The sequence below is a fragment of the Orycteropus afer genome, unplaced genomic scaffold (assembly GCF_000298275.1).
Source record: "Orycteropus afer afer isolate SDZICR_OR568_19922 unplaced genomic scaffold, OryAfe1.0 scaffold00020, whole genome shotgun sequence".
In the NCBI taxonomy this organism is placed as follows: domain Eukaryota; kingdom Metazoa; phylum Chordata; class Mammalia; order Tubulidentata; family Orycteropodidae; genus Orycteropus; species Orycteropus afer.
Window position 1 is genome coordinate 19433713 of NW_006921607.1, and position 14731 is coordinate 19448443.

General features: G+C 43.5%; 1 protein-coding gene across 1 annotated transcript in view; it reads right to left on the reverse strand.

Annotated features, from left to right (window-relative positions):
- Window positions 1-14731, reverse strand: part of CHD6 (chromodomain helicase DNA binding protein 6) — a 252751-nt gene that overhangs the window by 118078 nt on the left and 119942 nt on the right. Inside the window, exons 17-22 of the mRNA XM_042783610.1 lie at window positions 9523-9687; window positions 8034-8213; window positions 6437-6547; window positions 4048-4250; window positions 3191-3390; window positions 2379-2538 (exon numbers count right to left, since the gene is read on the reverse strand). Coding sequence (XP_042639544.1) covers window positions 2379-2538; window positions 3191-3390; window positions 4048-4250; window positions 6437-6547; window positions 8034-8213; window positions 9523-9687 — 1019 coding nt within the window. The remainder of the gene's footprint in view (window positions 1-2378; window positions 2539-3190; window positions 3391-4047; window positions 4251-6436; window positions 6548-8033; window positions 8214-9522; window positions 9688-14731) is intronic.

Below are 14731 nucleotides of genomic sequence, written 5' to 3' on the forward strand. Positions count from 1 at the left end.
AGTCGGGGCCGACTTGACGGCACATAACAACAACAACAACAACAACAACAACATACCCTAAAAACCAAACACTGCCGTTAAGTCGGACCCGACTCATAGCAACCCCTCCTTGGGTTTCCAAGGCAGATCACTATGGAAGTAGACTGCCCAATCTTTCTTCCAAGGAGTAGCTGGTAGGTTTGAACTGCAGCTTTCTCATCAGCAGTCAAATGCCTTAGGCACTATGTCACCAGAACTATAAAAGATCATTAATTAGAATTATGTGATAATTATATGAACCTTGCTGAGAAATCATAAACTATTATCATTCGGAAGCTCAAGAAGAGGCTGGAAGACTCCCTGCCAAAGACACTGTCTAACGAATTCTCACACTGAGTAGGAAGTGCTACAAGGTCTCTTCCAGCTCTAAGTCTCCTGATCTTATGGATCCAGAACTAAAGTGGATATTGGTCTTCATTATATTCAATATAATAGATCAATAATCAGCATCCTCAAAATGCACTATTCTTTGATTCCCAGCATCTAGCACCCACTCAGGAAAGGTCTTGGGGAGGTGGTTAGAAGTTTTTAAGGAATTCCCCAAAGGCCAAAACTTGGTCCTTTACTTATTAAATCCTCTCTACAAGTATCAAATGAAGGTCTATATCAACTATCTCCAACTCAGGCCTATTTCAACAACGCAAGCTACGTGGTACTGTAACTTAACAAGGCAAAACCCAAGTCTTATTTTGCCCTTCATCTTTTAGTTAATATAACTATTCTGATACCATCTTGGCTACAAGCATTGCTATTCTCCCAGCCAATAAAAGCTACAACCATGGAGTTACCAGCTTTTTTTAATTCCTCTCACACACTGTGGATTCTTCCTTCATCATCTCTCTCATACTTGACTCTCTCTCCCTATTTTCACAGTTAACACCCTAATCTAGGTCCTCACAATCTACAGCTTGAAAATGACAGCACTCTCCTACTTGTCCACTCAGCTCTAGGCTCCCCTTACCTCATCTTGCAAACTGTTGACAGATTAATTTTTCTCCAAAGTAGGGTTTTGTATCACATGTTCAAGAAGCAGGTTGCTTAGTATCTGTAATTAAATCTTAGTTAGCCTGGCACACAAGGTCTCCTATCAGTTAGTTCTCTTACTGAGCCAGTCTCCTTTCTGTTCTCCACATGGTGACTCTCCTTCAGTCACACCAAACATGCTATTGGGTTGTGGCGCAATCAGGCACTCTGCATGCTGGGAGGTCCTGGTCTTCCTTCTCTCTACTGTCAACAGGGTGTGTCTTCTAAATCTCAATTTAAGTCTTATGGCCTCCAAAGAAAGGCGCTCTGGTGGCACCATGATTAAAGCACTGAGCTGCTAATCTATAAACTGGCAGTTTCGATCCGCCAGCTGCTCTGCGGAAGGAAGTTGGGGCAGTCTGCTTGTGTAACTATTATAGCCTTGGAAACCCTACGGGGGCAGTTCTCACTCTGTCCTACGGGGTCTCTATGAGTTGGAATTGACTCGATGATAGCAGGTTTTGTTTGGGGGTCTCCAAAGACCTTGCACTTTTGTGTGTAATAGTTTTTATTACAGCATTAGGCATGAGACCTATCCTCAGTATTTGGTGGAATCAAGACAAAGTATAGACTTCATCTATGGAAGGGAATAAAAACAAAACCTATTAGGTCTATTAATATGATGTTACAGGAAGGTAAGAAAAACCTAGCAAACAGTTTTTTTAAAACACAAACATCTTAACTTGTAAGGCAATAAGCTCTTTATACCCAGAAGTATTGAACAAAGGTCTTCTCACTACCAGCAGGAATGCTGGAAAGGCAATTCATGCATGGCCCAGGAAGGTGGATTGTATGGTTTCAAGGGTCTTCTTAATTCTAAGGGTCTCTGGATTTTGGACACACTGAACAATGATGCAAATCCATGTGTAAACTTGTAATTGTTTCCTGGCTGATGTCCTAACTCTCCAAGTGACAAAACTTCCTAAGAAGAGTTTCATTTTTTCTTTTTTGTTGTCCCTTCCTCTCTCTTTAGGTGTCAGCCTAGGGCTATCAAGAATATCATCTTCACTACTCATCAAATGACTGCAGGTCATGAATGGCAACAGCAAACTGGAAGAGGAACCAAGTGGCATGACTCCTGACCCAGCTCAGATCATATCTCGTCTTTTCCCTGACCTGGCCGAGTAGTGCACAAGCCTCAGGAGGTTCCTGAGGTGTTCCTGGGAGGCCGGACAGACTGTGAGTGGGGCTGCCACCACGGCATGTGGGGAAGGGAAGGGTGCACTCAGGTGGTTCCCCTGAGGAATTCCTGGGAGGCCGGACAGACTGAGTGGGGCTGCCACCACGGCATAGGGGGAGGGGAAGGGCGCGCTCACTTGTTGCAGTGCTGTTTGAGGTGCTTCTTGTAGCCATCATCATGTAAGACCACCTCAGGATTGCAGGTGGCCAGCCAGTCTGCATTCTTTAATTCCGGGAGTAGCAGCTGATTCTTGGTCTTCTTCCCCTTCCTTCCTCTAGGGACTGGGGCAGACAAACCTGAAACAGAAAGGCAGTGGAGACAAGTGGATGAGCAAAGGTAGATTAAACCTGGGTGCTAGAACAAAGCTGGGCTGGTGTATGGTGGGCCCTGGACACTAGGTCCTCCCCACTGCCTCAGTCTACCAGGTATGGTGGTGAGGAAGGGATAGGTCTTGTTCCCCACTTAGTACACCACCTGACTGTTCATCAATTAGTAGTTTACTGAAGACTCTCAGGAATGCAGAAAGCTGCAATATAGTTTGTGCACTTTAGGAATTTACAATCTGGCTAGGGAAACAATACTCAACGTGAAACTTGAAGGAGAAATATAGCACAAGAAAAGGCACAGAGGTGGCAGAACAGTGAGAAGCAAAAGGGAGGTCTGGAGCACATGGCCCCCAATTCAGAGGAGGAATCTCTGTGACACTCAGGTTGGTGGGCAGGACTGGCATGTGCTCAAACTTCAAGAGGGCCCAAGTATGCCTAATATATCACAGATAACACTGGGTATAAAGTTCTGGCCATTATCATCCTTTTCCCCAGATAACCTTCTGAAATCTCTTTAAGAAAGAGAAATCCCTCAAAGCATGGCCACATGGACAAACAGGCACAGGAGACAAAAAGCGCACAGGCATTTGTGTGGCTTAGGTGTGGTCCTGGCACCTCTCACCTGAGTGGTTCTGGAGGGTCTGGGCCTGCCCATCTTTGGTAGGTGTGATCAGTTCCCAAATGAAACTCTTGATTTTCTCGTCCCCCTTATAATGCTTGACACAGTACACCAGCAGAGCACGGCAAATCATCTCCATGTCTTTCTCATTCAGATGCCACTTGAATCGCCCATGAGTCAGGATGTCCTTCCATCGGCCCCAGCTGCAGAGTAGAGATAGACAAGGGCACTGGGAAATGGAAGCGCCGTGGGCGCACCCTCAACACAACAGGACAAACAAAAGCTAAGAGCGCTGCTTGTTTTCTGTTGGGTCTATTAACTGCTCTGAGGGCTCTGCCCTTAGAGGCCATTGAGGACCACTTGCCTGCAGGACACTAAAGTGACCTGGATGTTAGACACAAAGAACTTCATATGCCCACTAGAATGTTAAGAAGAGAGAGACCAAAATGTTGGGAGCCAGGAATAGTTGGAATTAAAACAGAATCCAGCTGTAAGATTCAAAAGCAATGGTGAGCTCACAGAAGCTAACCTTTCTATTTCTACCAGAACCCAAGCACCGCACGATGCATGCCTTCACTGTAACATCTGTTGCACTGACTCCTTATACATCTGGGAGGAGAGGGGGGCGGTGGCAGGAAATCAGTACAAGGGAGCAAATTAGTAACAGGTTTGCCATGAAAACGTATGAGAAAATCATGGCATGTCTACAGTATGGCAGCAGAGAGCAGAATGACCAAGGTAGAATTCTGGACAGAAGGCAGTCTTCTCCTGCTCCAAAAGATCCTCCACCAGCCCCATAACTCCAGAGGCAAGGGGAGAAACACACTGGACAAATCAAAACAAGCCAAGCCAATACCCACCCAAAGACAAGCAGGTTCTTCTCCACCCGGAAGCATTCGGCTCGGAGGTAGCGCCTGGTTTTGTCATTGAGGCGCCTTGATCTAGTGGGCCTTTCATCAGAGTCACTGTCTAACTCGGAAAACTCCATGAGCTCGTCCTCCTCAAAGGAGTTGTAGTGTTTGGTCTGCTTTCTCACACGAGGCCGGTCGATCACTAAACTCTCCTAGAAATAGAGAGGACTGTTTGGGGGAAAGCCCTTCTTCTCTGTACCCCCAGCACAATACACAGACATATTTGGTTGCCATTCCTCAGGACCTTTGGGATAGACCCACATGCCGTCTCATCATCCAGCAGGAAGGCTCTTCCCAGCACACCTGCTGTGTCCATAAAAACAGGACAGGCAGAGGGGATTCTCTGGGACTTGCTCAAGTTGGCGTGTTCCCCAGTCTCCACTGCTGTCCGACACCATCTGTTGTTCCTGTAGTCACTCCAACACAGGGATAGGCAGGCAAGGTGTCCCACCCCCACCCCCAGGCCCAGAGTGGCAGGCTGCTCTTGCCAAGAAGGATTGGAGTTGGGGAAGCCCAGCTGTTCTGCCCAGCATGCTGAGAGCAGTCTGAGCTCAGGAGACAGGATAAGTCAAAGAATTCCATCTGCTCAGCAACTTCCTGAAGACAAATACATATTCCAGCTGCTTCATTATCTGCCTTCCACTGGTACTATCTACTAACCTTGTATCTTTCACTGAAAACCAAGCCCTAGCTCAGGGACCCCACTCATTCCAGTGACTTCCTTGGCCTCCTTGTTGTTTCTTTTCTAGTTTCCATCATTTCCTGGCCTTCTTCCCTGCTATACCTCTTCCCAAAGCTGGGCCAAGCTCCTGTACAATCCTCCAAGCTGTCCAGATAACAAATTTCTAATGTCATTCCTGCTTCAATCCTCTTGTTTCCCATCTTGCTGCCTACCAAGCAAGACTTTTTTCTTCCCCATTTCCCACACACAGAGTAACTTCTTGATTGTGACACAGTGAAACATTTAGAACAAGGCACTAAAGGGCACTAGAGAATCTTTTTTTTTTTAATTGTTATTGACGTGGGTGAAAGTTTTCAGAGTAGATTAATTTTCCATATGGCAGCTCACACACATGTAACAGCTCTCTCCCCCCTTCCTCCCATAGTTACTTCTTGTCTCTGTCCTTTCCTACGCATTCCTACGCCATCCCCCACCCCCCAAATTATCTCCCTGTGCAAACATTAACCTTCTGTTCTCCCATGATTGATTGTTCTAAGGAGTATCTCTACCTGATGTAAATGTTCACCCTCTATGCCTGCCTATTATCTGGCTGGAAGCCACGGGACTGAGTTCAATTCCAGGCCTGAAGGGTAAGTAGGGGCCATAGTCTTGGGGGTTTCACCAGGCTCTATCAGACCAGTAGGCCTGGTCTTTATCATGATTTTGAATTTTGTTCCATATTGTCCTCCCACTCTATGCAGGATCTGGCTGCAGAATCTTCTTGAAAGAGGAAATCTACATTCCTTTTTAGAGAAAAGACCTGGAGGAAGCAACCCCTGTCAGTCTAAGAAGAGTGGGTGTGGCAAGTGCTGAGTAGTGAACTAGCTGAGTACAAGCAATGATTGCCTCTAAGCCTATGAATCCAGGAGAGATCTACACTAGTTTGTAGAAGACAGAAAGGGGTGTGGACTCATTCTGAAGTTAAGTGATGGGGTCAGAGATGGAAGGAAGGGGAAAGCACACTGAAGGCGTGCCTCCCAATGGCTTAGGTACTGGGCCAGCTAGACTCACCAAAGTGATCTTGCAACCCTCAGACCAGGCATGGCCTCCTGCAATTCTAGTATGAACCAACTGACCTTCAGTGAGGTCAAGTTTGCCCAAAGGCATACAGCTATTCTGCCGCAGAGCCAGCATTCAAACTGGTTTTACTGTAAAACGCATTCCAGTTCTCCTATTCAGAAACAGGAAGCCTGAGCCACTGAAAGAACAAAAGTGAAGACTTTTCTCCAACATGTGCTTTTCCTCCTCTTCTAATTACTTGTCAGAGGTGTGGTTTCCTTCACAGAGAGTGTTTAAGCAGAGGTGAAACAGTCACATCAGGGATGGGATGCTGGCTTGGGACAGAGGGCTGAGCTTGATGGTTTCTCTGCCCAATTCTAACCATTTCTGTCTTATTTCCAGGGTGTCCATCAGACTATAAGTTCCAATAGGTCAGTCTTAAATTAAACAGTTAACATTTATCAAGCTCTGTCGACGTGCTGGCATGTTTTACACATATTATCCCATTTAAGAACCCTGGCTTAGGAGTAAATAATGACTTGAGCTGTGTGTGAGTTTATGGTCATATTAAGATACCAGTGACATGTTAATTAGAATAAAATATTCTTAACACTGTACCTTTTCACTCTTTGCTTCAGTGTCCAGTTCAGCTATTTTAGCCCACTTCTGCCAAAAGTTAGGGTCATCTAAGGAAATATCTGTTCGATTTCCTGAAGCCACAAAGCTGGCCTGTGAAGAAGACGAGTCAACAAATCTGCTTGAACACAGCACACACTAGTAAAACACCTGCATTATTTCAAATAGCCCAGAAACTCAAGCATGCTGCATAACATCAAATCACATATATATGTGGGGCTGGGAGGAGAGGCATACTCAGAAGGGTGCCAGGAGGCAGGGCCTGCACTGAGTCTGACTTGAGTCACAGCCTGGCCTGACTGGCAGCCCCTTTGCCCCAGCCATGAAGCAGCCAAGTCGCGGCTGCCACGTACTCTTCCTGATGACCCTCAGGTCAGTGCCTTTAGGAAAACATTGGGCTGTGGCCACTCAACTCTATCCCTCGGGGCTTCCAATGCCAACCAGGCTCCCTGGGGGCTGCTCAAAGGGTGTAGTAAGCCCAGAGGCAAGTTTTCAATCCTAAAGGCCCCAGGTGCTTAGGGAGGGCCAAAGAAGCTTCTGAGGTTACTTTAACGTATGTGTAACAAACATATATGTTACATGTAATATGGTATTCACACAATACCCAAATCACATTACATCTTATTTCACAGAACATATGTGGATGTTAAGCAACGCATACTTGTATACCATCCATATGCATTCAAAACCAAAACCACCAATAAAACCACCAAAATGAGCGTGAAAGCTCAAGTAGTCTTTTCTTTTCAAAGACTGGGTGAAGAATTACAATTTCAACCTACAGGGCCATTTTCTTAGAACTTAAACTTAGAAGCAGGAAGGCAACCCTGGAAGACAATGGGAATACGTTCCCGATATCTAGTCTTTGTGAAAGGGTTCATTCTTAAGATTTCTCTAGATTTAATTTTTCTTTCAGTTCTACAGATACCAAGTGTTCGCTACAGAAAAGGCATTGGGCTGTGCAGGGTGAGGGGTACAGAATTGAGCAATGCATCACCTATGTTCTGCATATAAATTAAAGCACTAAGTGTCCTCCTGAAAAGCACCCTGTATAGGGCACCAAACAGAAAACGGAAGCAAAGAGGTCACAGAGTCTACATAGGAATGGGGTAGAGGCCAATGGATAAGGAAATCTGAGAGCAGTTTAATAAGTGGCCTGATTAATCTCCTTGCAAATCCAGTGTCCTGAACTGCAAAGGAAAGAGGTGCCTACTGTAGAAGCTGGGACTCTTGAGTCAAATCTCTTTTCTTAGAACTGTGCAAAACACTTGCTGGGTTTGAGAAATAGAGTGTTCACGGGACTCTGAACTCTGATGAAGAATATTCTCCGAGGGACCCAAGATGACCATTCAAGGGTTTCAGACCAATCCCTGTGGATAGCAAATGGTGCAAACTACAAACCAGTGTCATCCTGCCCACTAAAGATCAGCTCTCAAAGGCTGTGAGTGGTATTTTCTTTCTATAGTTTCTGATTTATTATCCAGAACCCCTCTAAGGATCTGTATCTTCAGAGCATCATGCAGACTAATTCCTACCCCCCCACCCCCAAAAATAAGACCTCTGCAGAGAAGTCCTGTACCTTGGCAAAAGTGGATCCTTTCCCTTCAGACTGGATGGTGATGGTGTGGGTTCTCCTCTGCAGAATCTGGTCTATGTCTTCTTCACAGAACTTGGAGCCTTCATCTTCTTCATCCATTAAGGCTCCATAAGCACCTTTCCTGAGTAGGTCTTCCACCTCCATTTTTGAGAGCTGCTGCACCTGGATGGGTCACCAAAGGCTACTCACAAAGTAGAAAATGCACAGGAGAAAAACAGCCTCCAATCTCACCTGTATGACTTACTACACAGTTCTGCCACTAACTATGTATGTCAGAAGAATAAAGGACATGGACAACAAACTTCAGACTACGAAAACCAAGGTAAAAATATTCAAGAACTATGGGGACGGCAAGGAGACAATTCATTGTAGGGAGCTCTGGAATAAAGCCCAGCATGTGGCCCACCGGCCCAAACGCTTCACATGACATTGGTTATTATCAAATGTCACAAGCCATTAACACAACACACCACTGAAAAGGATGTATTCAACTTTTTTTGTTATGTTTTAGTTTGAGTCTGTATCTTTAAAAACCTCCAGATGTACCGAACAAGTTGAAGAATAATGATTTATTCATTATTAAATAAGTACATTAGTATTGGAAATGATGTCATTTCTTGAAAGAAAAAAAAAAATCCCGTGCCAAGTGCGATCTCCTTAACTGCTTGCTGAAAACAGGAAATGGGGTTCAAAATACTCTTTCCTGGTTCTAATTAAGAATCTGGTTCTCTTTATAGCAATCACAAGAGGGAATACCATGAAGAATTATACTCAGCAACGCATGTATAGCTAAGAGGACAGAGAACATCTGGACAAAAGACAACTCATTTGGAAGGTTTTAATTCCCTCTCTTTGATGCCCTGATCCCAGAGATTAAGGAGGTATTTCTGCACTGCTTGCCTACACGTCAAGACGAAAACTCTAGCTCCAATTTTTATCACTGCCCCCAGAGGGGAAAATACTTTATTAACTGCCATATTTCAAGCTGCTAATTTATTCATTCATTTATTCACTAAACAACACACACTGAAAACCTTTAATATTCCAAATGCTGCTAGGGGCCATGGGAAATACAGAGAAAAAAAAGATCCTGTTGTACCCTCAAGGAACTCAACGTCTGGGGAACGAGATAAGGTGTGGTAACAAATATATATTTACACAGAGTCATGTGCTAGTATCTCCTGGCTTCTAACAGGCACAGTTAAGAACTTTGTTTATCAAAAGGTTCCTCCATGCTGGACATTCCTACTACATAACTGTTCTTTTAGCTGCCCTTTTCCCATTTACAAAAAGCACAGACCTGACCTCAAACTACCCTATTCCACAGAGAATTACCCCACAAAGATGTGAGAGCTAACTCAACATGGTGCAAGTGAATCATGAAAACAGCTGCAGGAAAGAAAAGCCCAGAGAGGCCCAGACAGTGGGACAAATGTTTCCTGGGTTCCAGAGCAGATACTGTAATACTCACGCCATTGGTGCTACCCTTCCGGTTGATGTCCTGCAGAACAGCCTTGTCCAGACCCAGTTTCAGGCTGGCCTTGTCAAACATTTCCCTCTCATAGGAGTTCCGGGTAATGAGGCGATACACCTTTACGGCTTTGCTCTGGCCTATCCGGTGACATCGTGCCTGGGCCTGGGAAGGAAGGAGGGTCACAACACATCACCATCTATAACGGCAGCAGCCCTGGGAACAGGAGAACACTTACATATCATGTGGTATGAGTGGTGGGTGAGCAGCTCTCACAGTTAGGAGATCATGGGACTGATTACAGGACAGAATACACTAAAACATAAGCTGTCCCTTCAGGGTCACTCATTTTATCACCAATTATTTACAAAGTGGCTACTGTGTACCCCAAAATGTACAAGGTGCTGGGATTAAGCAATGAGAAGACACAGTTTCCTACCCTTCTCATGCCTGTGGTCTGAGCACAGACACCTTATAAGGCAGCCTCATTCAAGGACGCGCTGCCCCACTTTCTTGGGAAATGTCTAAGAGCTAGCTGGGTACTCTTCACTTTTTAATTTTACTACAGAAAATTTCAAATATACAAAAGAAGAGAAGATTATAATGATTCCTTACAAATAATCTTGTTTCAGCTATAGAAATTCTAGGCATCGTATAATTTCCTCCTCATATATTTCAGTTTAAATTTCTAAAGATAAGGACTCTTGTAAAACATAATCACATTATATTGTCATTGCTTTTAAAAAATTCATTCTTAGCATCAACTATCTAGTATGTGTTCAAATTTTCCTGTGTAACTCATATACACACACACCCATACATACACACACACACCTATATATATATATATTACAATAGTTTGTTTGAGTCAGGATCCAAATAAAGTCCACTCATTGTAATTGGATACTCCTTGCCTTCAACTTTTTAAAAAAATACAATGTATCTGAGGACGAAGCCAAGTACCTGCCTTCTGGTTTCCCATAGTCCCCATTCTGTGACTGCACTCCTGCTGTCACTGGACAGGTTCCTCTGCTACCTGTACTCCCTGCAAACTGAGCCTTGATCAGATTCAGTTCCAATTTTTGGCGAGAGCATTTCATAGGTGGTGTTTCCATTTCCATCAAGAGGCCTATGATGTCTGGTTGTCTTTTTTGTTTTTAATTGATAATCAATATAATCCCCTTCATCAGTTTTTGGTTACCCTGACACAGTTCATATAGGAGAACCAAGATGAATGTTTGATTCTCCTTCTTCACTTAACCAATGTCCAAAATAACACCGTCCAAAACTGACTAAAGATGATTGTATTATTATCTGTAAGGAGCATAAACAGGGAAAGAGAAAGACTAAAATGCTGTGGTGTCAGAATGGATTTGGAAGTATCAGGATGAACTCATGGTTGGGGTATGTGTGTATATGTACGTATGCTGTATAACCTCTGTTCAGGCAAAGTCCCACCACACATTTGTCTGTGGTCCCATAGAGTTTTGTTTCTTCTTTTAAAAGGGAAAGCAGCATTCCTTTTTCTCCCTAATGGTTTTAAAGACCCCTAAGTCCCCAGAATGAAAGAGCAGCCGGCCTTCAGGGTACATCCCAATCTCTGCAACTCCTCTGCCACCTTCTCCTCTTCCTCCTCCTTCCTCTCCTCCTCCCAGCAGCCATACAGCTGTTTGCTCCCTTCGCATGGTAATGGCCGGGCCACAGCTCACTGGATCTCGGCTTTGGGTCCCAGCAGCAGCTGCATGTGATCAGGAAGCAGCCTCATCAACAGGGTGGCAGCAGCCAGGGCCACTACAACCATGCTCCTGGAACCCACACAGCTGCGTCACAGCCACGTCTTCAAGCCCCGCCACCCACCACTACTCCCCAACCCCGTGCAAAATCTCAAATAGGCTGCCAGTGCAGTCCTCGCCTGGGGATTCAGCCACACACCCAGGAGGCTGACCTCCTCTATTCAATGGATATAGTTCTCAGGCTTTGTCCTGTGGTCCCATAAGGTTTTAATGAAATGGGTTTTATGGAGGTTGGTTCACGGGACTGCCTGTATATAATAGGATGTTTGCACAATGTTCAAATCCCATAACATCCTATTTCACAGAATATATTGTGGACATTAAGTCCTGCATAACTATACACATATGCAGGAGCCCTGGAAGCACAGTAGTTAAGTGAAAGGTTGCTGGTTCAAACCCACCAGCTGCTCCATGGGAGAAAAATGTATGGTAGACTGTTTCTGTAAAGATGACAACCTTACAAACCCTACTGGTCAGTTCTACTCATCCAATAATGTCACTATAAGTCAGAATCAATTCGATATCAACAAGGTTGTTTTTTTACACACACAGGTATACCTTGTTTTATTGGAATTCACTTCATTGTGCCTTGCAGATAATATATTTTTCACAAACTGAAGGTCCATTGCAACCCTGCATTACACAAGTTTACTGGCACCATTTTTCCAATAGCACGTGCTCATATCATGTCTCTGTGTCACATTTTGGAAATTCTCACAGTATTTTCAACTTTTTCATAATGCTACTACACACTCAATAATAGACTACAGCATAGTGTAAACGTAATTTTACATGCATTGGGAAACCAAAAAATTTGTACAACTTGCTATATCACAATATTCACTTTACTGTGGTGGTCTGAAATCTCAACCACACTATCTCCTGAAGTATGCCTGCATATGCATGTATACATATATATGTGTACATGTGTTTTCATATACACACAAACACACACAAATATCCAAACAAATGTAGAAACAGACACAGATGTGTGAATGTTTGTAGGTTTACATATCATGTATGTGCATACACATATACATATGAATGCATGTTTATATATATATATAGGAGCTCTGGTAGCATAGTGCCTAAGGCACTTGACTGCTAACTAGAAAGCTGGCAGTTCAAACCCACCAGCCACTCCTCGGAAGGAAGATGGGGCAATCTACTTCTATAGTGATACTGCCTCGGAAACCCAAGGAGTGGTTGCTACGAGTCAGGTCCGACTCGATGGCACATAACAACAACAACAATATATATATGTATATTTATATTATGTGTGCACGTATATTCTAACTTTTTCACTAAAAGGGTCTAAAAGTAAGGATATCCAGATATCGATGAATATACCTAGCTCAAAGATTTTGGTTTCTAAGTACCACTCTCCATAAAATGGAGCCAAGGCTTGTTAGAGAAATAGCTAATTCCATGGCTAGAGCAGAGAAGCACAGGATAAACCTGAAACACATTACTGTGCCAGAATGTTAGGAAGCATGCAAAGACCAATGGAGACCTATCAAAATAACACTTGAAGCTTCAAGAGGATCCCACTGGCTAGGCCTAGGACTATTTGAGCAACAAGATAAAAGAAGACAACAAATTATAACCCAATGAATGAAAAAGGAATCCATGAGCAGTTCATTCTGGTATGAATAAATCTGAGGAAGGGAAATGCTTCCTCACAGTAGAATGACAACTGCAAATGTAGAAAGAGTGAGAGTTGAAAAACCACCACTTCATAACCATCACAGTGAAATCTGATCCCAGTAAAAATAATCAATAGAAGCTAAAACTAGTGGGTAAAACTTTGATGAGGAATAGGGTATCTACAAAGTCTCAAAGTATCTCTTCAAAATTGTTAATTTCAAAGGGGGAAAAAAATAGCAACTTTATAGTGGAGAAATTTGGCAGACACTACCGAATAAAATGAACAAAGTCAACATTATCAGGAAAATGGATATAATATTCCTCCTGATATGGTAAACTGAGAAGGACATATCACTTCTGGTTTCTCCAAAATTGAGAAACATCTACAAAATAACTGGCCTGTAAGGAGCTCTCATGGCACAGTGGTTAAAGCATTTGCTGCTAGCCAAAAGGTGGGCAATTCAAACCCACCAGCTGCTGTGTGGGAGAAAGCTGAGGCACTCTGCTTGCATAAAGACTTACAGCCTTGGAAACACTACAGGGCAGTTCTACCCTATCCTACAGGGTCACTATGAGTCAGAGTCAACTCAATGGCAATGAGTTTGGGTTTTGGTCTGGTACTCTTCAAAAAATGTCAAGGTCAGTAAAGAAAAGAAAGCATGAGGAACTGATTCAGATTAAAGCCGACTAAAGAGACATGGAAACGAAATGTAATGTGTGATGTGTGATATTAAGATTGAATCTTGGACTAGGGGAATAATAGCGCTAAAGGATATGACAAATGATAAATTTAAATACAGACTGTGGACTGAAGAACAGTATTCTTATTTTCTCATTTTGAGACTTGTACTGTGGTTATATAAGAGAATGCCCATGCTCTTATGAAATATACACCAAAATACTTATGAGGTAAACAATGCTTCCAAAAATAAATGTACAAAAATATCAGACACCTGAGTTAATGTCTCTTTACATTATGTTGCCCTTTTGGTATACAAAAACAAAAAAAGCCAAATCCATGGCCATCAATTTGATTTCAACTCATAGCAACCCTACAGGACAGAGCAGATTTGCTCCACAGGGTTTCTAAGGCTTTAAGCCTTTATGGAAGCAGACTGCCACATCTCTCTCCAGTGGACTGGTGGTAGGTTTGAATCACTGACCTTTTGGTCATAGCCAAGCCCTTTAACCACTGTACTACAAGGGCTCCTATTTGGAACATAACTAGAATCAACTGTTTCATTTTTACTTTTGAATTTTAGGGGTATTTTTTCACCCTTAATTTAACTGCCCTGAAAGGGATACTCCAAAAAATCAAACTCACTGCCATCAAGTCGATTCAGACTCATAGCAACCCCTTTTCAGTTTCTGAGGCCGCAAATCTTTACGGAAGTAGATTGCCCAGTCTTCGTTCTAGGGAGTGGCTGCCGGGTTTGAACCACCAACCTTCTGGTTAGCAGTCAAATACCTTAGGTACGATGCTACCAGAGCTCCTTCTGAAGGGGACAGGAAAGAAAATAACCTGTTAAGTTAACTCTGGACAACAGCATTACGACTATGTATTGCAAGGCTAAAAGACAAAAAGAACTACAGACTAATATAATCTAGTGCATTTATTTTTCACAGGATATAGGTTGTTGTTGTTGTTGTTAAGCGCCGTCGAGTCATTTCCGACTCATAGCGACCCATGCACAGCAGAACGAAACACTGCCCGATCCCGCGCCAGCCCCACAATCCCTGCTATACTCGAGCCCATCATCGCAGCCACC